At 44.9% G+C, this 24,644-nt stretch overlaps 1 protein-coding gene across 8 annotated transcripts in view; it reads right to left on the bottom strand.

Moving 5' to 3' along the window:
- ppfia2 (PTPRF interacting protein alpha 2) overlaps positions 1 to 24,644 on the bottom strand; it is a 164,525-nt gene that overhangs the window by 88,060 nt on the left and 51,821 nt on the right. The window contains exon 1 of one of the 8 annotated variants that reach the window (XM_037120936.1): positions 11,090 to 11,697. The exons of the other annotated variants lie outside the window; for them this stretch is intronic. Within the exon in view, the coding sequence (XP_036976831.1) occupies positions 11,090 to 11,170 (81 nt within the window). The 5' untranslated portion in view covers positions 11,171 to 11,697. Of the gene's footprint in view, positions 1 to 11,089; positions 11,698 to 24,644 lie in introns of those variants that run through there. 8 annotated transcript variants of the gene reach the window in all.

Below are 24,644 nucleotides of genomic sequence, written 5' to 3'. Positions count from 1 at the left end.
CATAATGTTGCGAAGAGACAGAGTGGGTGAGAGAGACAGCGGGGCCGTTTTTTTTTGTTTTTTTTTTTTTTAAGTCTAACACAGCAGGGAGAGAGAGAGAGAGAGAGAGAGAGAGAGAGAGAGAGAGAGAGAGAGGAGCTGGTGGATGAATTACACCGATGGCGATCTGAGAACATGAAGTCGTCGTGCCCGCAGATGGACTGGGTTTGGCTCGGTGATGTACGTTACGATCGGGGAGGGAGGAGGAATGGGGGCCGAGAGACAAAGAGACGGAACGTAACAAGGGGCCGAGACATGCGCCATCCCTCCCATTACAGAGCGGGATGCTGACCGCCTTATGGAACGGGGATATCACGCTAAACGAACACATCTACGCCGTGTGACTTCTGACGGCGAAGCGCCTGCAGAATATGAAAGCCTACACTTCAGAGAATACATCGACGACTGATTGTTTTATCTACGTGTTGCTCCTTTGCGTAGGGAATTTGCATAGAATAGTCCTCCTCCTCTCTGAAGTTATCTTCTGGAGGCGTTTCTTCATCAGGAGTCAGGCCGCAAATCAAGACTCGGTTACGCAGTCACCCATCTTTCTTTGTTAGGTTCCTTTGTTTTAACGCTGACCAGGACGATTCCGGAAAGAAGAAGGTTTGTTTAAAATGATTCTAAACAGCCGACAGTCGGTTTGCTCTTTGTTACCACTGCGAGGTCTAACTGCGAGTTTACCACTTGATTTAGTGGTTTTCTCTGCTTTTAGGGTAATTGTGTTTAAACAGAATAAGTTCTCTACGCTTGCTCTTCTCTGGTTTGACTACATAATTACCGGCAACTGGCCTGTTTTTGTGCAAGATATTTTCTTTAAAAGACAGCTATGTGGACAGAATTCTTTATAAATGGAGGGGGAAGTAACCATTTTGAAAAACATATATCTGTACGCACGTGGACAAGGTCATGAAGTCAGTGAGAGGACAAAGATGACAGTTGCTGTCTTCTGCTTTTCCATCAAATCTGTCCGTTTTCCGTGATTATGATAAATAAAGTCACCTTTGACCTGGACAGTCACAGTGATGTCTGTCCTGAGCCGACACTGTATGAATGTCAATGGACACCAACAGGACACTCACACTCCGAGGGGACGTTTGTTCAATTGAAACTCCTTAATGATTGTGTATTGTCTCATGGTTGTATAGTGATAGTTTTTTTTTTATAATGTAATGTTTATCACAGTAGACAGAGACACTGTCTTTGTATCCTGCCCAGGAGCTACAGATGTGAATCATCTTATAGCTGACTCAGAGGCGATGCACGCTCCCTGTCAAATAAAGCAACACTATTTATTTTGCTCTCTTTGATAATGTAAAATGGAAGAAGCCTCGTTCTGGGAGAATAATCGTGAAACCAAAGTATCTGATCAGAAAAAATCCCTGATTAAAAGACCTCCTCATTCACCACGGCTCTGATTGGCTTAGCAATTCAAATAGATTTGGGTCGTTTTTGCCCGTTCGCAGCTTAGGATTTTGTTTTGTTTACTTCAAAACTTTAGTGGTATTATGACACAGGACGGGCGGCGGCTAGCTGGTTAGCATGCTACAGTAGAGAATCTCTGCAACCCAATACATGGACATCTTTGACACAACGTCAACACTGTCTGGGCAATAAATGTTCTTTTAAACTGACATATAGAACCACAAATAAATACAGCTACCTTGTCATAATAAATAAAATAACACCACTTTCCAACTAACGCGAAAACAATGTCAGGATTAACGGATTTAGAGAACCAACCCAGGCGGAGCTGGGTGGAGCGGGAAGTGATGGTGACAAATATGCTGACGGTTGCTGTTGTCGGGGCGACGATGTGACCCGGTTCTGAAGTCCATTACAGCGAACGCTATACGTACGTGTCTGTGCAGGTGTGTATGACATAAAAGCAGAAAGATCAGGAGATGGATGGGGATGCTGGTCGCAGTTCTCTGTCACGGTCTTACATCATTTCCAATGCGATCGGCTATCTCAGCATCGAATCTGGGCGGGGAAATGATGCCATCAGTGGCTGAATGAGTCTCCGGTGAGGTGATCAGCGCTGCGGTAGGGTTGTTTTTTTTTATTACCAGCTATAATTCACCACTCCACTATCTCTTTCTCTTTTTTGCCTCCAAAACCATCCAGAAATGGAACAATTGTAACCCTGTCACATCGCCACGATGACAAATAAATGGCTAACATTTTACCAAATGACAATTTCATCTTGCTTTGATTTCACCCTGTAAAAGAAAAAAAAAAAATATCACAGTTTTGTATTCTGTCACACCACACGCTAAAAACGTTTTCCCCTTTTAAGTCCACGTTGTCGGATGAATGAGATCAGACTGCTGCAGTGAGCCAGGCAGAAGGTTACACCATCATTGCATCAATGAACAGAGGTTGCTGGCACACTCGACTCTATTGAAGTGAGTGGTTTGGCCCGTGTGTGCACCCTTCGCTGTGGGATCTGTGCTGTGTGTCTGTTCTGTGTTTCACGTTCTGACAAAAGGTTCGCGGTACACCCGGAGATTAAAGGATGACGTGATGAAAAAGAGGAAGAAATTTGAGTCTCGTGTTAACAGACTGGACTGGGAGTATTCTACATTTTTGTTACGTTAAAAAAAATACCATTAAAAAGACGACAAGAAATAATGAGCAAGCCCGTCTTTAAGTGCTTTTGGACCTCCTTTCCCTGACTGTGGCACTGAAGACATAAATCTTTAAAAATGGGTCACAAATACTTCATTTGTTTTTAAAGTATAACAGTATCTCCAAATAGATGGGAACTTCCCTCAAACAGGAGTAAACAGTACCATCACCGTGGACTATTTTCAAGCAAAAATGTTTAAAGATTTAATCTTTAAATGTTATTTATTTAAGAATATATAAAAATACAGAATATCTTCAGGTTGTCCTCAAAACATACGTCCCTCTAGGATCATTTTCGTGACTCTCACAGGCCAAATTAACCAAATCACATTCATGTGTCAATTTTGAGGAATTTTGCCAATATCTGAAGAGTGAAAGTCAACTGTCAAAACATATTTTCTTGTTTTCATGAAACAAAAGCCAATAAGAACTAGACAGGCATTCAGTAGAGTGCATACCACGACAGAAGCCCACCAGTTTCCTTTTGTACTCACTCATACATACCAGCCAACAAAATATGCCTGATTTTTTTTAAATCAAGATCCACGAATTATTCTCTGATAACTTATCCTACAAGTGGGAAAATGAGCTGTCTCATAATGTTAAAGAAAGCTGCTGGATCCTCACCAAACATTATTGGGGTCTATTCTGAGCCCAGACCCATCTTCTGTCCGAGTTTAGTGGGAATTCGTTGGGCAGTTTTTGTGTTATCCTGGTCGCAAACCAACAAACCATCTACCAGACACTGGAGAAAAACATAACTATCCTCAGCAGAAGTAATAAAAATGAGTCTGGGTATCTCAGGAATGCTTTGTTCAGGGTGCATTTCTGCTGGTAGCTGCTTTGAAATTTAATACAATTATGTATCCAGAATTCAGTCTGTGAGGTGACTTCCTGTCTGGAATAAAGCAACTGGTTAAATTTAGGCGTTGGAGTAGAAAATGGTTCAGTTTAACTCAGCAAACTGTTAACCTGTTTGGGCACGTGCTGTCTGGAATAACCAGCTCTAGGAAAGTCTATTCCACTGCAGTTACAAGCAGCAGATATTTTAACCCGAACCATGAAACACAGAGTTACCACAACACAGAACTGAAACATGGAGTTTTGACGTGTCTGTGGTTGCTGAAATGTACAATGCCGACATTTATAATGGAACTTGGGCTGACAAGAAAGACCTTTTGTGAGGTTTGACACTTGATGATTTGTGAAATATTCTTATCATCAAACATTCTTTGGGGTTTGTTGTTGCAATTCAATTATTTATCTTTTGGTTGCATGACCACACATTCCTGGAGGGACCGAAACATAACTGCCCACTGAGGACAGGCTTTACAGTAACACGTACACACCGCTGGTACAAAAATAGACAGTCTTTCAATTCCTTCTGTCCCTCGCTCACACACACACACACACACATAAACAACTACAACACACACACGGCCACACACACTCACGTACACGGGGGCCTCTTGCTTTCGAAAGCTCACTCATCCTTTTAATCGGTGTGGAATCCATCAAAGTGGGTCAAACTCCCTTCCCCATCTGCCCCGGCCAGATTTTAAATGCACGAGGGCTGATTAAAAAAAAAAAAAAAAAAAAAGACCAAGAAAATAGGGCAAACGCCTCCAACACACACACAACCACGCACACAGGGGACGAGTGTGTGTCTGAGTGTGTGTCGGGGGGCATTTGTTAGCAATTACCGTGTGCCAGTCTAACAAAGGAAAGGTCAAGCACTTCGACTTCAATCTGTCGGCCGTGTATCAATTTGCCCGTGTTTGTGCTCATTTGCATGCGGCCACCTTTTGTTGTTCCACCAGCCGTCGCCAATCACATGACGCGAGGCGGGTGGAGCGCACAAGGGGAGGTGATGGAGGGAGGCGGTGTGACAGAGGTAAAGACAGCTGGGGGGGGATAAGCTCGCTCCCACAGCTGGGTGAATTATTGTGAGAGTGTCTCCACGTTTGAGTGACAGCAGCTTCCTCGCATCCCCTTGTTGTGTTTCTCTGCAGCCGCGTGAGCCCTCGTGATGCAATTACACGTTGCCGTGGATACGTCCGCACACGCGCCCACACCGCCGTTCAAAGCGAAGCAGGAGTGCACGGACTTGCAGCTCGCAACAGTTGGGAGGGGAAAAAAAAAAAAAAAGCTCTCGCAAAGCCTCCACATGTTCCCCCTCTGGATCAACCTGCAGCAGCGCCGCCCGCCCCCCCGCCCGGCATGTCATGTGACCGCTGGAGTAACCACAGGCTGCTCCGACACATGTGCAGAGATCATGGAGAGAGGCGGGGCGGGATGCTGCGGTAAGCCTATCGCCGCGCTGCACAAATGGGGGATTTCCAAGATTAAGTGTCGACATGCAGGAGATGGAAAGAGAGACAGAGAGAGAGAGAGAGAGAGAGAGGTCACTAATACAGAAAGTTGAGCAAAGATGGTGGGAAATACATTCAAATGTAACTTGCGTGCATCAGTTATTATGTGTCCATTGTTTTCTCAAATTTCCACAAATTTCAATTTTGCTCCATAAAGAACAACAACTTCCTGAAGCCCACGTTGATTTTCTGCCGCGAGGGGTCTCTCATTCAAAATAACAAACACAAAAGATAGGAGGAATCTAAAAATCTACCCAACCCTGGACCTGACGACTGATCTCCTTGCTGACTTCAGTGATGTGCTCGAAGTCAAACAACCACCACAGCACGATGGAAATCTATCCGAAGTGACTCTGCCAGAATATTCACGGACGAGGTGAAGTCTCATAAGTCTTGTTCACGTCTCGTAAAGTCACATCCACAGACTTCCTCCCTCGTCCTCTGACGTATCATCAGATGTTTCCTCAGAGGTTGTGGCGACAGGTGACCAAACGCCTTCAATGAACTAATTTCTCTGGGTCTAGTTGATTTAGACGTTTTATCTGTACATGTACCATATTATACCTTTTTTATCTATTCAACCAACAGTCCAAAACCCCAAAGATATTTTAAAATAAATACGATAGATTAAACGATAGATTTCCAATCCGTTCCCTTTACAATGACAGAAAACTACGACAAGCATCCTCACCTGCTGGATAAGATGCTGGCACAAACAAATATTTGGCATTTTTTGCCTCACAAATGACTGATTACCATCCACTAAACTCTTGACGCCGGCGCTCTATCACAGCCCAAGGTTGCAAAACAATTAACCACTTTCTGGACAAGCAAACTCTGTTATTCCACAAGAGTAACCACTAAAATAGACTGTGTCCACTGGGTATAAACGTGGAAGCATCGCCATGACAAGCCACAAGAAATAGGTGCTGTACCTGTCATTCAACCCGCTGCCTGGTGTCACCTGATGAGTCATCCTGCCTCGCAGACCCTCCCCTGCTCCCGCAGCCCGATCGGGCTTTGCGAGAGTGTTTCAGGAGCGGGTGTGAAGGCGCAGGTGTGTGTGCAGGAGTCGGCACTGATTTATGTATCTGAAGACGCAGCGCTGAATAAAAAAAAAGGCAGCGTGCCATTCCTGCACTTCACTCCGGCAGCGTACGACAACCTGAGCCTCATGCCTGAATGTTTTCGAGTGTGAAGGCCAGCGCTAAATAATGAGAAGAGGCACTTTTAAATCAGCGAGCGCAGTCGTGTCATCTCTCTTTTTCTGTCGAGCTCCGAACGCAAACCCTCAGTCAGACTGTCGGGAGTGAGAGCCAAGCGTTTGCGAGGCTTTTAGCGGTTTGATTAAGCGGGGTTTGGTCTGGGCTGCGGCCGTGCTTGCAAACAGAGCGCCGAGAACAGATGCTCGCAGACGAACCCGGTCCCAAAACAGCAGCCTTTAAGCTGAATCCCCCTCGCGGCTGTGCTGCCACTGACTTCCAAAAATGCCAGTTCACTGCGAAAGAGAGGATTAGCTTGAAGGAGAGCAGTGAGAACCAGCCTCCTCTCCACTTTAACAGCAAGCAAGAACGATGCAAAAAAAGACAGAGAGGACGAGAAGAGCGTATCTGACAATCTGCCTGAGAGTTGGTGTCAACTTTGGCGTGACTTTGGCTCGGCGTTGATTAGATTTAGCAGTCAGTGGTGCCTCATTCTTGTCATCAAGTTTCCTTCAATTACCTGTACAATAAGAGCCTTTCGATGATACATACCGTCTACAGCTAGAGGTGAAAACAATGCATCGAAGACTGAGCGAGAGAGGCAGAAGGAGAGGCCTTTAGGGTGAAGACACCGCAGCTGAGGAGACTAATCACATGCAGCGCTAATTTGACAATCAAGGACAAACACTGGGCGACAATTAAATCTCAATTTGCGGCAGCTCAAGCCTGACAAACAGAAATTAAACACAAGGACATGGACAAAGAAGCTAAAGGAAAGATTCAGGGATGAACCAGATCTGACTGTGAGAACTGGGTATCTAAAACCAACCCGGTCACCAGGATATAATGTCAGCAGTTTACGTGTCTGCAAACCAGATGCGAGGCAAGGTTGACATTTGTACCTAACGTGCAAATAACTTTGACATATATGTGCTTATTAGTCACATTTCACATCAGGGGGTGTGGGTGACGTCGTAGGTGGTGGCATTATCACAAGCCAACAAGGCTGGCGAAAGGTCAACCGCAGTTTGAGTCACACCACAGGATCGTCTTACGGACACCTGTGGACATTTCCAGGCCTCTGTGGCGTCAAAACTGATGTTTGTCACGAGAAGTCGGACCACCTCCGTCTGTGATCGTGCCGACCTAATACAGGTATTCTAAGCCAAACCACGATGTTTTCCTAACCCTGACCAAAGGGTTTTTTTATGCCTAAACCAAACCGGATCATAAGCACAGCATTGTGACAACACAAATAGAAATTAAAGTTGCAACACCAAGAATCGCTCAGTCATAACTTCTCTGTGGTTGTGCAGAATTAACTAGTATCTATTGCGGTTGTTTAAAGAGGCCGTTTTGTGATTTTATGTCCAGAGTCCGACCTCCAGAGTCTGTGTTCATACACTCAAATTTTACAGTCTGTGAGCTTATTTCCTGAAAGCTCATAACCCCAGAGCTGCATCCATCACACCAGAAAATCGCCCAGGGAGCAGAAAACATTGTGCACACTGTTTCTCTAATTTGACTCTTCCCAGAACAAGCTCCCTCTCAGAAGTGTCGCCGGATAAAGACGTTACAAGTACTTTTCCCGGGTTCTGTAATGGCCGGCTGGGGCGTCTAATGAACAACATCTCACGGATCGGACTACCAGCGTAACAAACTTGTGTCACATCAAAGAGACTCATGGCTGTGAACTCACTAATATGGTCCAGTGGGTTCAGAGCACCGGCAGCAAAACTCTCCTATGGGAGAAATCTCATTGGATATCACTCCGACTCCAGCGAGCAACTCTCACAGACGGCACTCACAGCACAGAACAGAGGCATAATGCACCAGTACGTCATCTTTGTCACAGTGCAGGAAAAGCATGTTGAAAGCACAAGTCTCAAACTATCTTTATGCGATGGACTCCTACAATACTGGTACATTCATGGTCCCCAGAGGAACGAACCCCCACTGACTTTTCCCGTCTACTGCTATTATGATGTTGTAAGTGAAATGTCAAAAATACTGGATAAACTGACATGAGGTTTGTTGCATTCGTGATCCCCAGAGGATGATCCCTGCTCTCTTTGGGACTTACGTTCCTTGTACTGCTGTTATGATGATGACATGTGCATTAGAGTGGGATGTCCCGAAAACTTTTGAATGAACTGCCATGAAATTCTGTTTCAGAGATTCATGTTCTCCTGAGGATACACTGGAAGAGCTTCGGTAACACCTTTACAAAGTACAATATGTAACATTTCTGCAATGAAATTTACTGAGCTGTCTACCAACTTCAAATCAAGAGAAATCCATAATTCTATTTAAGGTAACGGTTAGTTTTACTTGGTCGCCTCCCATGATCCCACACTGCTTCAATACATTATCAAACTAGGTCTTTTGTTTTCAAAATGTGCATTTAACTTCCCCTCTATAGTGCCATCATCAAGTCAAAATCTTAATCTGTTCCCTGTCTGCATCAGTGGAGGTGAGGTGGAGCATGTGAACAGTTTTAAGCTCCTGGGAATCAACATCACAGAGCAACAGGTCTTTAGACATTTTCATCCTAGTGGGGAAAAGCACAGAAATGGGTCGACTTCTAAGGAAACGTAAGAAGGTTCGAGTCCAGTGCCAAGTGCCTGGTCCAGGACAATACGGCTCTCCAACGAACTGCCCAGAACATCTACAAGACATCGGTAAGGTGAGGTGTCTGCACTGAGCCCAAAGGATACTCAAAGACAACCGCCACTGTCTGTTCACCCTGCTGCCGTCTGGCAACAGATACAGAAGTATCCGCCGCTGTGCCCCCAAGCTGTGAGATTCTGCAACCTTCCTCCACAAGAAATAGTTCCTCTTCTGTAGCACAAAGGGACTAAAACATGCAATTAGCTGTACAACCCTGCCTTGACCTTGACTTGAGGCTTAAGCTGGCCTAGCAGAGCTGCTATCCAAACAGCAGGTTAGCAAAGAGAGAAGCAGAGTTTTTTTCTTCCCCTCGTGTCCCTGCTTCATGTTAATGCGCCGCCTCTGTCGCCTCCTGAATGTCACTGAGGAGATACCAGCTGAGAGTTGGAGATACGGAGGCTGTAGACACAGCTGTGTGGATAACTACCGAGCCGCCAAACTGAGCAAACTCTGACACTTCTGGGTACATGTTTGCGGAGCTCGGCGGCGAATACTAAAAGGACCTGAATAACTTCATCACGCCGACGGAGCCGCCGAGGCTTCAAAAGGCACCTACTTTGCAATTTAATTCAATTTGCCCCGGCTGATTTATAATTGCAAACGAGGGAAGGGCGATCTGATAAAATGAATATCATTAGGAGCTGGTAAACAATCTGACAGGAGGTGGGTTCAAAATGGCTGCAACAAGGAAGATCTGGCACGCATGCTCTCACCTAACCGGGCGTAATAATAAATCTTATATCACCTGAAGGCTGGGAGGAAAAATGAGTTGTGATTCATGTGAAGCCTTTCCCTACAATTCCCCCGTTTTTTTATGGGGGATTTCCTGGGACTGTAATCTGCGAGCGAGGACACCTTTGATTTTTGCGATATCAGAGGAGCTTCTTCCAACAGGTACGAGCCCTCGGGGGAGCCCGTCCCCGCTAATGATCTCACATGAAGAGGCACAGCGAGGTTTACGAGGCCACAGATAAAACACCAAAGGGGGAGAATCTTCAAATGTGGAAGCTGCGGAGGGCTCCGCGGGGCAGACGAACTCGATATTGGATAAAGCGATTTAAGGAGGCAGAGGTAATGCTCCTGTGGGCCCCTGGCCTGTCCTCTCAGACTGAAAAACGATGAGGCATCTGAAATACAACTGCGCTGGAGAGACAAATATGAGGACTTTCTTTCTTCTCTCTGTTAAACATTTCATCTAAAAAACCTGAGCTCCCCATCTGCACTCCAGAAGCAAAGCACCTTCCACTCATCTGCAGTAAAGCAGCACCAGCAGCTGGAATCATGCTGACGACACCTGGACGCTCAAAACTCCACCATCATCACCTTATTTCCCCCCTCCACCCTCCCCCATATCCCCCTTTTCTCATAATGCAAAAGGGAAACCGGCAGCTTCGTGAAGGCTGCAGTGAATCGTTTCCTTCCCTGCTTCCTCCCACCCACAGTCAAAACAGAGAGCGCCTGGCTCTGTTACAGGAGTCATGTGGAACAGGGCTGGATTGATAACCCCGCCTCATCGCCACGCAGAGCTGGAATATGCATCGGGCAGAATCACAGGGATCAATGTAGGCCACCGCCGCACGCTTTGCCCTTATTTCTCTCCAGCAACGCCGGGAGATGAAAAACAGAACTGGAGCACAATTCAAATATAGACATTACAAGGGTGTGAGATATACAGTCTGCCAAGCCATGAATAATGGAGCGTTATTATACAGTAAAGCTGGATGAAGATGAACTCTTTGAGTTCTCACATTTTCACTCTCAGATGTTTTATTTAACCACCAGCGAGATTTCTCCTCCTGCCGTATCCCTTTTTTTTTCTTCTTTCCAGTGGTCAAGTGCACATTTTTAACTCACTTTGCTTGCACTTATTTCTTGGCTTTAAAACAATAATAATAAAATGCAAAGCAGGGATGACTGTGCTGCAAAAAAATCCACACCAAAGGTCGAGGAATGGGGAGGGAATCAGGCTGATTCCCTCCCCATTCCTCGACTTTGTTGTGGATTTTTTTTTTTTTTTGCAGGTGAGGAACATTTTGCAGGTGAGGAAACACCCAGCAAACACTTCCAACATGAGACACAAGCAGAGCATTGTAAGGAAGAAGCAGCTGATGGTGCACAAAGGGTGAAAAAAAAAGATGGAGCAAAAGAGAAAAAAAAGCCACGCAGTTAACTTGCCTGGAATGTGTAAAACCTCGTCCCGTTCGGCGGATGCACCTTGGGGGAGTTGGTCCCCGTGCTCATGTCGGAGAAAATCATAATCCCTTTTTTTCTATGATGGGCCAAACAATCCAGAGCTGGTTTCTTCCCCTCCAAAACAAAAAACCTTAAAAAAAAATAAATCAGCCAAACGCGTTGCGCAGAGAGGAAGAAGAAGAAGAAGAGGAGGAGGATGTGACACGATCCGAGGCGAGCGCGCACGGATCAGCCCCTGACCCGACGCTGCGCTCCCGGCATCAGATGATGATGATGATGATGATGATGATGGAGGAGCTCCGGGGAGAAAGATGCGCAACGCCCCCGAGGGAGAGAAAAACCCCGTGGAAAAAGTCAAAAACAAGGCAACTCTCTGGCGTCGTCTCCCCCCCTCCGTCCCCTCTGCTCGCACGCAGGACGGATCACTCTGCGCGTCCTTCCAGCGGTCCGCCTGGAGAGTCGACCCCGCGGAGAGACAGCGGCTCCATGGTGGTCTCCCGACGCTCCGCTTGCTGGGCAGCTTTCTGCCGAGCGGCTCGGATGGGGTCCGTCTGTGCGCGGATTATCGCCTCCTCCTCCTCCTCCTCCTCCTGCGAGCTTCACCCAATAATCAGTCAGAGCATCACGGCGCGCCTCAGCCAACAACTCCGCCCGGCGCCTCGACTGGCGGACGGAGACGCCCGTTCGCTCTGTTTTTACACTGTAAAAATGTTGTTCTGTTAAAAAAAGAGTCACTCGCAGACGGTTCATGTGCAGGTGAAATTGAAATATAGTCCTGAACATGTCGTTTTTGTATATAAATGATGTGATTAGAGGAGACAGGTTCTTTTGTTATGCCTAAATGAACAACCTGACCTGACTTTGTTTATGTGGCGGACCCTGCCACCTTTCTCTAGCATCAAACAGTGTTCCCTGGACCTTGTTTTCCTCAGAGGGCAGCTTGTTTAGTCAGTTATGGAAAAAATGAATATGTATGAGTGTGTCCTATTACCTCATTAATATTGTAAATAAAGTTTAATTTGGATTTTCTCTAAAAAAAAAAAAAAAACCTACACTGGTGCCCCTTTAAAGCATCAGGGAGCTAAACAATGAGACAAATATTCATAAAACTAAAATAACTGACAACAAAAAACACTCATCATTAATGTGCCAACACACACAAGGCTATTTTTACATTTGGGGGAAAAAAGATGCGACTTTAAAATATCTACACTGGAAACGACTCAAATGTTTTTTTGCAGTGTAGCTGCGTGCTGATTGGAGGAGCAGACTGATGCTTGGATTCCTAAATTGTGGCAGTGGTCTCTGTGGAAGGAGATGAGAGGTTTTCTTCATCTCACACATACTGTATGAAAGACTCAGGAGGAGGACGGTGATATTATTGTGACGTGAGGGAACCGAGGAAGTCTGCAAAACTACGACGGCTGGTTGCAGGAGGACATTTCGGTTAGAAAACGAAAGATGACGTAGTTTTCGTGGTTGAAGGTTGAAGGAGCTCTTATGCTTTTGTTTATATTCCTTCAGTGTTTTATAGAGTTTCTTGTGTGAGTAAAAGATCCTGAAACTTACTCATTCACACCTGTAGAAGCTCCTTTCTCCCACAGAAAACACTGCTCCTCGAACGCCTCGTCAGTAGTCCCGCCTTTAATTCTGTGACTTTGTGACATCACACCATGTCACCATGTCGCAGAATTTATGCTTTACAGCTAGATTGGCACATAACAACTGATTCAGTACAGCAGCTCTGTTGCTGTTAGCAGTTCTGGCTCAGGCATGTGTGAGCTGACCAATCAGAGAAGACTGGGTGTGCAGGAGGGGGGTGTCGTCTTAAAGAGACAGGCGCTAAAACAGAGAGCTAACCGCAGCATTGGACAGTCTGAGAAAAATTATGTGATTTTTGAGCATTAAAGCTTGTAAACCTCTTCCCAACATTATGGAACAGAGCACAAGATGTGTCGTTTACATACGTCAGAACCGGGTTGTAATTTTATATTCTAAATCACGTGTGGTTCAGTCATCGTCCACACGACGGACGTGAAGCAGTCTGAGAGATTTACTGTTTAATCTTTTTGTCCTTTATCTTCAAAGTTTTACAGCACTTTTGGTCATCATTTCTTGGAGTGAACGGCACTAATTCGACAACATACTTCATATCCTCATGCAACCATCTCTCACAGATGCACCGTCTTTAAGATGGAGCAGCGCGGTGACGTCCTCTCTTTGCCAGGCCACCATCCATTATCGAGCTGTCTCTGGAACATTTCCTCCCCTTCCAGCGGCCCCCGCCTTAGAAGCATTTTCCTCAGACCTGTCATGTTCCTATGCTGTAGGCCCATATTGATTTTTTTTTTCTTTTTTTGCTGACGCACTTTAAAGGTTTCTATGGAATGCAACCGCTTTAAGACGAGCTCATTGACGAGAGGCAGCTCTCATAGTCAATTTTACACAAAGATGTTTCCACTTTTCATCCAATTTTCTCTCATCGAGCGGACTTTTCGTGAGTGTAATCCGCATTTGTTGAATGATTTAATCCAATTCTCTGTCTGAGCAACCAAAAGCCATCTGGGTAAGAAAATTAAGAATTAAAAAACTCTAATTATCCCCTTTGTTTCGCTGAACTTGGTGCCAACATTCGAGTTAATGTGCATCTTGATCAAAAAATCGAAGCAAAGAATTGAGCTTTTCTGCAGACATCACATCCCGACCATCCCGGGCAGTTCACGCTCCGGCCTGATTCTGTGTTGTTAGCCACAGCTCAGCACTCTTTATGAAGCTGCTGGTCTGAACTCGCTGCTAGCCTCGCACTCGTCCGAAGCACTTTTTGGTTCTGGGAGACTTCAAAGTATTCCCTCTTGACATCGCAGGTTAACAGCATTTCGAGCTGAGGAGCGGCAGATCCCATTAAGCAGAGTAAGCTGGAGGTTGCACTCCTGACCCGGGAGAGTGACCCACAATGAATTCATCCTCCAACACCTCTCGGATACTCACTGTGGGCTTAACCTCACGCGTGTGATGAGCAGGTGAGATCGCAGCGACGCCCCGCCCCCCTCGAGGGTTTGATCTGTGTGGTAATTAAAGGAAAGAACCTCAAAAGTGTCAGAAGTCGTCACAAATGTCACGCTGGGAAAGTGAGTCGCTAGAAAAAGGACGGTGACAGAAGAGAGCCGGGCAGAGATGCTCCAGACGGGGCCTGGAGTCGAGGCTTCTGATTGGCTGATAGAAATACAGATTGATTTAGTTTGTCTAAAGTCTTCCAGTGATAATCTCTCCTTTACATAACAGGTCTTGATGAAGACTTGACTCTGATTGGCTGCAGGGTGTCAATTAACTCCTGATATACTACATTATTATTATTAAGGTAATTGGTTTCCTCGATTTTCTCAGGTAAATGTCAGATTCTTTTGGATTGTAATGACTATTACCTCAGGTGTTCTTGCTTGTGAAAAACTTTTTATCTTGATCCCAAGAAGCATGAAAATACAAATGAATGGCAGTAACTGTTGTCTGAGAGGGTTAACGCAGACTCAACGTAGCCCGTTATTCCCGATAATGGACTCCATGTTGGGCATTATCTCTGACTTTATTCATGTGCACACAGCCCTGTCAGCGGACCAGGATGTCAATATTAGATGATACTGCAAAACCAGTCCATCCATTCTTCCTCTCCTTTCAACATTTTTCTGCTCATGGACACGACGGTGCAGCTGAGGATGAGGACGGTCACGGCAGGGTCAGATGAAATCGATTTAAGAGTTACATATTGTGATAACAGTCAATAAACACACTCCATGTCTGTGACTGGACACAAACTATTAAACTATTTCCTCTCCGGCAAAGGACTTCCTACATCAGCACTGACCTTTAACCGCGAGGTGTAAAATCATCCAATATGAACGTGATCCCTACAATAATGTGTGTCTGCTGTGCTAGAGTTACCAGAGTGAGCCCGATAATTGATTTTCACTCCAAGATAACAGAAACTTCTGCCTGGAGCGGCAAAAAGAAGATGCATTCAGAAAATCAAATCCCAAAGTAATGAGGGGCTAAAACTTGTTGCAGTCAAAGCGCTCAATTTTACAGACTTGCAGCGACGAGGATGTTCAGTTTGAGAAAGAAAATGCTGCTGCTATTGAAATAAAACACATCCTCTATGTGCCGAACCTGCTGCAGAGTCAGAGTGTGAACGTGCAGGATCTTGGCCATCAGCAGTAGGACTAAGCCCTCCTGCACATCCGTCACATAAAGGGACCTGCCTGGACTCTGACGTCATCGTACAGATGTGCGGTGGGTATGGCTTAACGCTCCTGAGCGCTCATTGGCTGCAGCCTCTCAATCCTCTCTGTGTTTCTCTCTGCTGCTCCGTCATCCACTCCACTCTTTGTCTACACGAGCGTTTTTTTTCCAGAACTGCCAAAGCGCCACAGATAAAAACATTTTAAAAAGCCAAGGGACCAATAGCATTAGAGAGTGATTTTAAAATAATTAAAACGTGTTATTGTTTTAGAAATTAACAGTTAATAGAATTTTTCATCAAAGCAGGGCGCTTAAAGAAAAGTCATATTTCTAATCAATTTTTCATGAAAGCGCTTATTCGCAGTCCCACTGAGGCAGTTTGTGCAAAAATGCGGAGACTATTTTCATTAAACCAACACCTGAGGAAGTGTGTGTGTGTGTGTGTGTGTGTGTGTGTGTGTGTGTGTGTGTGTGCCCTCTTTCATGCACGCCTGCCTGCTCGCCTCCTCAAAAGCGTCCCACTCTCCAAATCCCTTAAGAAGAAGAACACACAGAGTCGCGTTTCCATCAATCAGAGAGCTCAAACAAATTGATTTTTTCAGTGTTTGATCAGGACACGGTCCGAATCCACGAGACCTTCTGACAGATAGTGGCGGCGATGATGCATAAATTGGGGATTTGAGGAAATGGGGTTCATTTAGGTTTACAAAGGGTGACGCTGCTTTTAGAGGTCTTGTTAAAAAAAATAAAATAAAAACATTCACAGTGACCCTCAGCAGAAACAGCAGGAGTATCAGACCACACGTGATAACAACTACAGCTGCAGTGACCTGAGGATATGTATGTAAATCCCACATTTTCATTTTACTCTGCATGTGTGTGTGTGTGTGTGTGTGTGTGTGTGTGCACTATACGTCTCTAACACACATCGTACGCTCGTGGCTGCGAGCCCATTTGCTCAAACAACCACTTAAACTGCAAATGAGCTGCAAACAAGAACAGAAAACGAGCGCCAGTTTGTGCATACGGAATGAGGATCGGAGCTCGCTGCAACTTCATCTTCTTGCGAGACACTTCGAGGAAGTTAAACCGGTGTAAAAAGATAGAGAGAGAGAGAGAGAGAGAGGCCAGAATTATGCCAAGTGGCAAAACCTTTTCCAGCTTTGAATAAATTGCTGCATGTTAGAAAAGACAAATGCAAATCACGCCGCACCGACACAACATCACCGCCCGAAAAGTCAAAATTAATTAGTTCTATGAGAAACTTGTACACAATCTTCAAATGGGCACAAATGAGGTGACGAAAAGCAATTATTCTAGAAACAAGTCACGGGAGCAAGAAAATACAATTGCAAAATGCAAAATGTCAACAGGACTGAAGCCGGCGAGGAAAATAACTGTTTATTTAAATCAAACCATTCTCGAAAATGTTTCTCTGCTTGATTCTACGTGATGATGGTCAGACTCAGGCGTAAAAAACAACCTCAACAACTTCACATATTAATCTGTTTCTACCTTTACATGACATGTCACTTAGTCTTTAAAAGGTCACAGCATCGACAGCGTCGCCCCAGAGCCGGCTAAATAATGCCAGCTGCAAGTTCCAAGAGCTGAAGATGACAACTTCAAAGTTTTGTTCAACCAAATATCCTACAAGATATTTGATTTCTACAGATTGAAAGATTAAAATGTTTGGTATTCACTCTAAACAAACAACATAAGCAAACAGTTAACAGCTCAGACAAAATCAAAGTAATATATATTAGTGATATAATGACACAGTGATGTCATTTCGAGCAATCATACGTCGGTACTGCTGTAAATAACGCGGCTCCAGCTTCCACTGCTTGAGATGCACAGTGATCTGCAGCACATGATGGATCACGGTGGGACTGCAGGACCGAAGGACCTTGGAGGATCTTGGGAAACGCTGGCATGTTCGAATTAGCATACTCCCTTTATTCACCGCGCCTGACACACAAAGTCAAACACGCGCTCCTAACAAGCCGACTAGAGACGCGGCCCTTTAAGGCACCGACGCCGCGTTGTCACGTACTGAAGTACCTGCCGTGCTGCGGAAGCTCCCCGAGGAGCTCGACTGTCAGCGGAAGCGAGTTGTAAATCCGCTCTCAATACTCCGAGAGAGACGAGGACTTGTGAGCATCAAGAATGTATCTCAGGAACACGACATTTTCCAGGACAAAAGAGAGTTTTTTGGCTGAAAGTTCTGTGTGGTAAAGCTCGTGGGTTTTTCTTAACGCGACGTCAGGTGTGATAGCTCGGTCTCTAGCTGAAGGGCCCCTCCAGGCTCCTCCACGCCGCCACCTTCCATTATCACACTTGTCGCCGCCTAATTGGAACTTTCTCCGCAGCCACCGAGGATATAATTTCTAACTGTTTGTTGTTTATTTTTCACAAATTAGCTCCATAAACGCCGTGAACTCCTTCCTCCTCAGAAGACGAATGCTAATTTCTTAAAGCGCTCTCGAACAACAGAGCCTCCTGATTGCTTTCGCCGTCGAGTGTTTTTTCTCAAATTGCTTTTTTTGCTCTGACGAATTTGACGACCACTTCCCCGAAAAGAAAAAAAAACAACAACAACAAGCGTCTTCACTGGCTTGTTTTAATATCAGATTTCCAAGTAACACTCCTGCAAGATCTGCAGGTGTCGGTAAAGGTCGAGGGCTCGTCGCTGCACGGAGGCTTCTTGGGAAAAATGGAAGGTCTGAGGTGAAGCAGCAGCAGCAGCAGCAGCAGCAGCAGCAGCGGAGGCATATTGATCGTGTCAACAGTCATGTGTGGGCAAGACAGTCTTAATGGACGCTGCCCTGGTCCTGTCACTGCTGAGGCACTGGAGAGGTATTGTCGAGGGTGCAGTGCGAGCGGATGTGTGTGTCGATAAGATGCGGCGCAAGGAACAAAACGCCGGCGGGGAAGAGGAAAGAGGAAAGAAGAAATTCTACTACAAAACGCAGTGGAGTTGCAATCCTTACATCCCAAATAATGATAAAAAAGCCCTAATATCTGCTTACGTAGACATGTGCTCCTGCCCCGAGGCTGTACAGTACAGGCTGCTGTACTCTATATACAGCGGGAGAAAAAGGTGGCAGAGGTGGATGCTGGCACGGTGATGCAGAGAAAGTACAAGCGTTTGCCGTTTGCTGCATATGCAGGTTTGTGAACGCGCGGTTCAGCAACTTAATATCCGTATGCACACAAACTTAAAGCCTCGAACATCAGCACCTTCGAACGGCGGTGGTGCAGGAGGCGAGCGTTCAGATTTATTGGTAACCTCTGCCTGGAAACTCAGCAGCAGACTGCATGATATGACATAAACTGGAACTGGAAGATGTCATCTTTCAGTCTCTCAGGGCATATCTTTATCATCATTTTCTGTTGTTTGTCTTTTTGGTTGACATAAGTTTAAAAGAAACCCTGTTTTTTTTGTTGTTGTTTTTTTACCACTAGCAGTGCTACTGAGCTATTTTTCATGAATATATTTCTTTTTTTTTTCTGTTTGTATTTGTGTTATTTTATTGCATTTATCTCAAATAGTGTACAAAAAACAGCGATCTTACGACCGGAGAAGAGATGTTATCTGCCACATTTAACCTACTAGCTAATTTCCATCCGTAGTCTGTGGGCAGATAGACACAAACATTGATAACAGCAGTTTAAATGATACAAGTAACAGTTATAATGAACACTAAATCCAATCAGAGATCCACATGTATATATGGCCCAGTTTCATGAGGAAGACGATGGATTCAACATGTGTGTTAAAGGTTAAAGGTGGGTGATTTTAAGGTATTCAGCCTGAGAGACTGCACACTTCCTCCCCTGTCCCTTTATGTTCAACCCACTCTGCAGCGCTCTGATTCTTTAACGCCCTCGTCCTCCGAGCCTGCCGCCTTGTGTCTTTTGTGGTCATTTTGAAGCTGCAGTCTTTTCAAGGGCTGCTTTGTGATTTTCTTCCAAGCGACGGGCGGGTGATGAAATCCGAGGGACCCTTATTTTCATTTTCCATCTGGGAGACTTTCAAAAGGAAGGTTTGCGAGAGACGTCCTGTGCCACAGGACCAAAAATGGAGATTGATGCGTTTTCCGTCTCTTACTTATTGTGTCTCTCGACACCTTTTGGGGAATTCCACGTCCTCTTAACAGCCGAGTTGTTCTCACCAAAGGCGTACGGGGAGGATGAAACAGCCTTTGACATTGCATCCTCCTTGGAAGTTGCCCTCAAAGAGGAGATTTTGTCAGAAGTTCGTCATTTGAGATAGCTCTTATCCAACGGTACAGCTAAGATGAAGGAAAAAAGAAAGAAAATTTAAAAGGAGCTGCAGGAAGTGGCGCTCCCGGCTCCTCTAAGCTCTCTAAGTGTAGGAAGTACTTGAGGTTTGTGGTCGACAGACCTCTCTATCCCACTTCCATGATTCCTGAAGGAGGACACCAGAGAAGAGCTTACTTCCTGCTTTGTTTCACCTCTTCAGGTCTCACAACCCTCACTGGTGCTCTGTCTTTTCATTCTTATGGAGACGTCAAGAAAAAGGAGGAACAATTTCTAATCCTTGAAATGACGGATTATTCTCCACTAAATCATGGTTAAATATGACAAAAAATGGATCTAAAACCGAATTTTTTTTAATGTTCTGTAACTGGAAGAGTGGTATTAAACACCAGTACAAAACACAATCTCAGTACTGTAGGTTTGAAATCATATTCCACAGAAACAAAAAGGTGTTTTGTGAGGGAAACAGTCACAAACATGGCTCCTTTCCAGTTGGCTCCATCATCCCTCATACTGTATGTTTAGCGCCTCCAACTTTAGCACTGCTGACAGTTATTTGTTTGCTCATACATAAAATAACACAGACAGAGCCAATTCCAGGAAGCGCTTGAAGAGTCCATCGGGAAAAAGTAATCAAACCCGGAGCGAGGGGCGGCGCGGCGGAGCGGGTTTTCAATCACCCCCCGAGCGAACTAACACGGCATCACAGACATGTGGCGCTGGACCGTCCCGATCGGGAAGTGCTGTTTTGCTCAGCGGTTCTTAAAGAAACATGCTGATTCGGGTATATGAAGTGTCAATCATTACTCTCGGTGTAGTTATTCATGTGTATGCGCTGACTGGCGACATCGAGGGGTTTGTATCCAACAAAAGGAGCTGAGGAAGTCAAAACTGTGAGCTTCTGTCTCCTTCGCTGAGCTGCACATGAACATACATCTACTCATAAATCAATAACTGACAGTGAATGTTCTTTATTAAGTCCTGTTGTGTGTATGGGAATAAAAAAGGACAATAGTGTGCTAGCTGTTAGCATCTGTATAAGAGTTAACTGCTCCTACTGAGCAGCAACATAAACACTTGAAGCTCGAGGAAGAATAAAAACAAAATTAGATCCAAACTTTATACATAATGGCTGAATCACAAAATGAGGAGCTTGAATGTGTAGCCGCCCACATATCATTCTTGGTCGTTGGCTCTGCGTTTTTATTCGAATGTCGTAAAGCTTTATTTGGGGGACTCACCGATAGATTAGTAACCACGCGTGAGAGGAGAAACTGCTTAACATGTGTTTATTTCTGTGACACAGATCTGATATTTCAAGATAAAATGTGTAGGATTCAAGGAAGTTAGGAGGCGGAAAATGAAGAGGGTATATATAATTGTTGTTTCTGTTGGTGTATAATCACCTGAAACTGAGAATTATTATGTTTTTGTGACCTTAGAATGAGGCGTTTTGTTTCCACAGTAGCCCAGAACAGACCGAGCGCCCAATCAAGAGAGAGCCTGTAACGTATTGTTTACTATGTCGGGTTGATATCATGAGCAAGGAGAGCTTCTGCCTGCAAACAGCCTCGACAGCTGAAAACAAAAGAAAGAAAAAGAAATCAATGGCCGGCATTGCATCATTCATGTTGTGTCCACTCATGCTGAGCATCACTCCGCTTTGAAGCCCAGAAACCTGATGTTATGTCAGTGTGGTTCGTGGGAAAGTTGGCCTTATTGAAGGGTTCCTGCTGGGAGTTACCCGCCCGCCTGCAGCTCCACTCCATGTTTTTCTAAAACCATACAGTCGATACAACACCACTTGACTTTCCTGATGTTATTTGGACTAACACCAAGATGCAGCTAAACCAAAGGACCACTGAACACTAAACTTGCTAAACACATTAGCACGGTCCATGTGAGGACGTTAGCATTTAGCTCAAATCACAGCCTCACAAAGCAGCGAGCGACCGCAGGCTCTCAGAGGATGCACCTCTGTAACAGCACGTCCTGACTGTACAAATGCTCTCCCCTCCAGAGTACAGTGAAGTCATGTTGACCCACATACAGCCGGAACTGGATGAGTAAGCAGCTACCTGCCATCTTTGTTTAGGCCACTCTACTCCTGAGTAAGAAAAAAAAAACGTTACAGAGACGAACTCTAACTCGACGCCAGATTCTACCTGAGTGAAGCTCTGAGCGGAGACAATATGGCGGCTCACACGCTCCTCTGGAGGATGCTGCTGCAGCCAGACAGGCTGAGATTACACTTCCTATAAAGCGGCTGGGATAACAGCCTACAACCTGATTACTCATGTTTCCTAAAAAAAAGTTCCAGCAGCTGACTCATCCTCCATATTACACTGAAATTAAAAATACACAGAAGGATACCCTACTTGACAACGTTGCTATCCGTATCCCAAAACAGCCCTTCTGTGGCAGCTCAGGGAACATCTCTAGTGATGGGGGATGGTCGACAGGTTACCACGAGTCGTTATGAAGGTTTAATGAGCACTTACACACCGACAAACACACACATACACACTACTGTCAGTACGCAGAGCTCTTAGTGGGCGGCTGATGCCTCATAAATGGAGTCCAGGGCAAAGTTAAGTGGAGCGACTGTCTGTACATGCACGTGTGTCAGACTCTTGATGTTTATTTTAATCTCAACAGATCAAGTCATGAGTGCGCTTGTTGATCTGGTAAAGCAGCCTCAAACCTGTGACTATGAAGACACACAAACGTGTGAGATTACACAATAATCTTTGACGGTGCAAACTACTTAGATTGACAGGTTAAAAAAAAAGAAAAACGTTTTTAAAGTCATTGCTTTCCCTTAAAGGGACAGCAATGTCTGCTTCCAGAAATCAAGATCTAGTCAGCCAAGATTAAACACAGACCTTGTTGCAAGCGGTTCAATTTAGGAACTATTGTACTTATTAAACAACACAATGTCACCATATCACAGAGAGAGGCATGTATCTAGGCTAATGCTTATGAGTTGTCACACAGGCTAGCTTAGTTAGCTAGCTTCTTGTCCATGAGTATATGCTCTCTTCCATCAGCACGGTGATGCAAAAACAAAACAGTACCTACATGAAAATGCTCACAAGGGATTATCTTGAGGTCATAATTTCTGAAAAGAGGCATTGCTGTTGAGTTTTACTAATGTGTTTTGTGGTGCTATGAGCCCAACAAACTGGGGCCCACCAGGTTCCATTATATTCAAGAAAAGGCAAAGCTCTAAAATCCAGCAGCTCATGCTAAAACAACCTTAATAGATTAACAGCCCGACAGGTCAGAGGAAAAATATGTATCTTTGAATTGGTGGTGAACTGAACCTTTAGGTTTGCATGAGGAACCTCATTGGGAGCACAAAAGAGGGTTAAAGCTGACTGTGATGCCTGAAATTGACAGAGTGCGTCGACTCTGCAGTGTGAAAAATCTTATTAGACATTTTATTACATTCAATCTTAACCAGTCCCGTTATTATTATTGCAATTAGATGAGGGTCAAATTCCCGAAAGTGGACAAGTTTCAATCACCAGCAGAGCCTCCATCTTGTGCCTCACGGGCCGAGTGTGAAGGAGGAAATCTTAGAGGAGACATATTGCTCCACAGAAATGAAGTGGATATTGACACAATCAATCTTCCAGGAGTATACAAGCACATCTCGTTTTTTTATGTGCAGTGTGTGTGTGTGTGTGTGTGTGTGTGTGTGTGTGTGTGTGTGTGTGTGTGTGCGTGCATGTGCATCTTCCTCCTTCCCACCCCTCTCCCCTGATTGTTTTTACTTTATTTGCAAGTTCAGGCTCATCAGTCTTCTCCAGCAGTGCACGAGGGGGGTGGGGGGGAGGAACAATCTCATAACTTTCTCATTACCGCCCCCAGCCCCATGAAGAATACTGCTGCTGCTCACAGATAACAACAAACCTTGCTTTTGGGACACGGAATACCATTTTCTGCCGCGGTTTGGCTTTCTGAATCTGAAAAAAACTCATTAAGTAATCCAATAGAGGGGCGAAGGAAATAAGGTTAAAGTTCTCACGGTAATGAAAAAAGGCTAAAACGGAGCACATGTTATATTTACTGTGAGTACTGTGACGGAACAAAAAAATCATACGGCAGCAGGGTGAGCATTTATCCAAATCATGCGCCAAAGTATTATTACAAATCTCGTACAATTAAGAGCAGAAATGTCCGGATTTATGGACCAATTATGGACCAAGAAGCAAGAACTCCTGCATCAACTTAAGAAAGTTTTCTTCGCAACCGAATCCCTCAAATCCTCATTAACGGACGACCCCGCTTCTCTAAATGCCGGATCATCACGGCGGAGGTGATGGATGGAAATGAAAGCTGTCCCGACTGTTTAACTGAGAGAACACGCACTGTCCCCAAACAGACCATCCATCCTCCGTGATGTGGACACACACCAGCACTTCGTCTTCGGGCCTGTCGCCGGCAAACAGCCGAGGCCTGCACTTGATCACGCGCCTTAATTGGCCTCCTGACAGCGCAAACACTCGGACGGACGGGCGAGCGCACACTGAATGCAAACAAAAAGGGAAGTTAAAGGAAAAGATTAAGTCATCTTCGATCTCACGTCCTTGCTGGTCGAAAGGTCAGGTAAGTTTCAAGACAGTTCTGGTGCTCATATGTAATTTTGAATTTGTAAGCGTTAGTTAGAGTGACAGAGTGACTTAGATGAGTTAGTATGGTGATTTATTTTCATTAGCCCTGATAGCAGGTAGGGTAAAGCAATATTTCAGTGAATCTGGGTAAAGGTTGGCAGCAGCCAAAAATTTTACTCAAGTGAAAGTGATACAGCTTTTCAAAACAACTACTGGAGTTGAAGTGAATGTAGTCACCCAAATAACAGTCTGTGTTAGAGAACAAGAGTACTTGAGGAAAAAAGTAACTTGAGCAGCGAGAAATATAAGAAAAAGAAATATCCCACCCAAATCTGTGATTTTTAGCCATTAGCGTTAGCCATACTCCTGCTGTAGCCATTATCCTAGCTAAATAAAAG

The sequence above is a fragment of the Acanthopagrus latus genome, chromosome 14 (genome assembly GCF_904848185.1).
Source record: "Acanthopagrus latus isolate v.2019 chromosome 14, fAcaLat1.1, whole genome shotgun sequence".
Lineage (NCBI taxonomy): Eukaryota > Metazoa > Chordata > Actinopteri > Spariformes > Sparidae > Acanthopagrus > Acanthopagrus latus.
The sequence above is the reverse complement of the archived record's forward strand: the minus strand, read 5'-3'. Positions and strand labels throughout refer to the sequence as shown.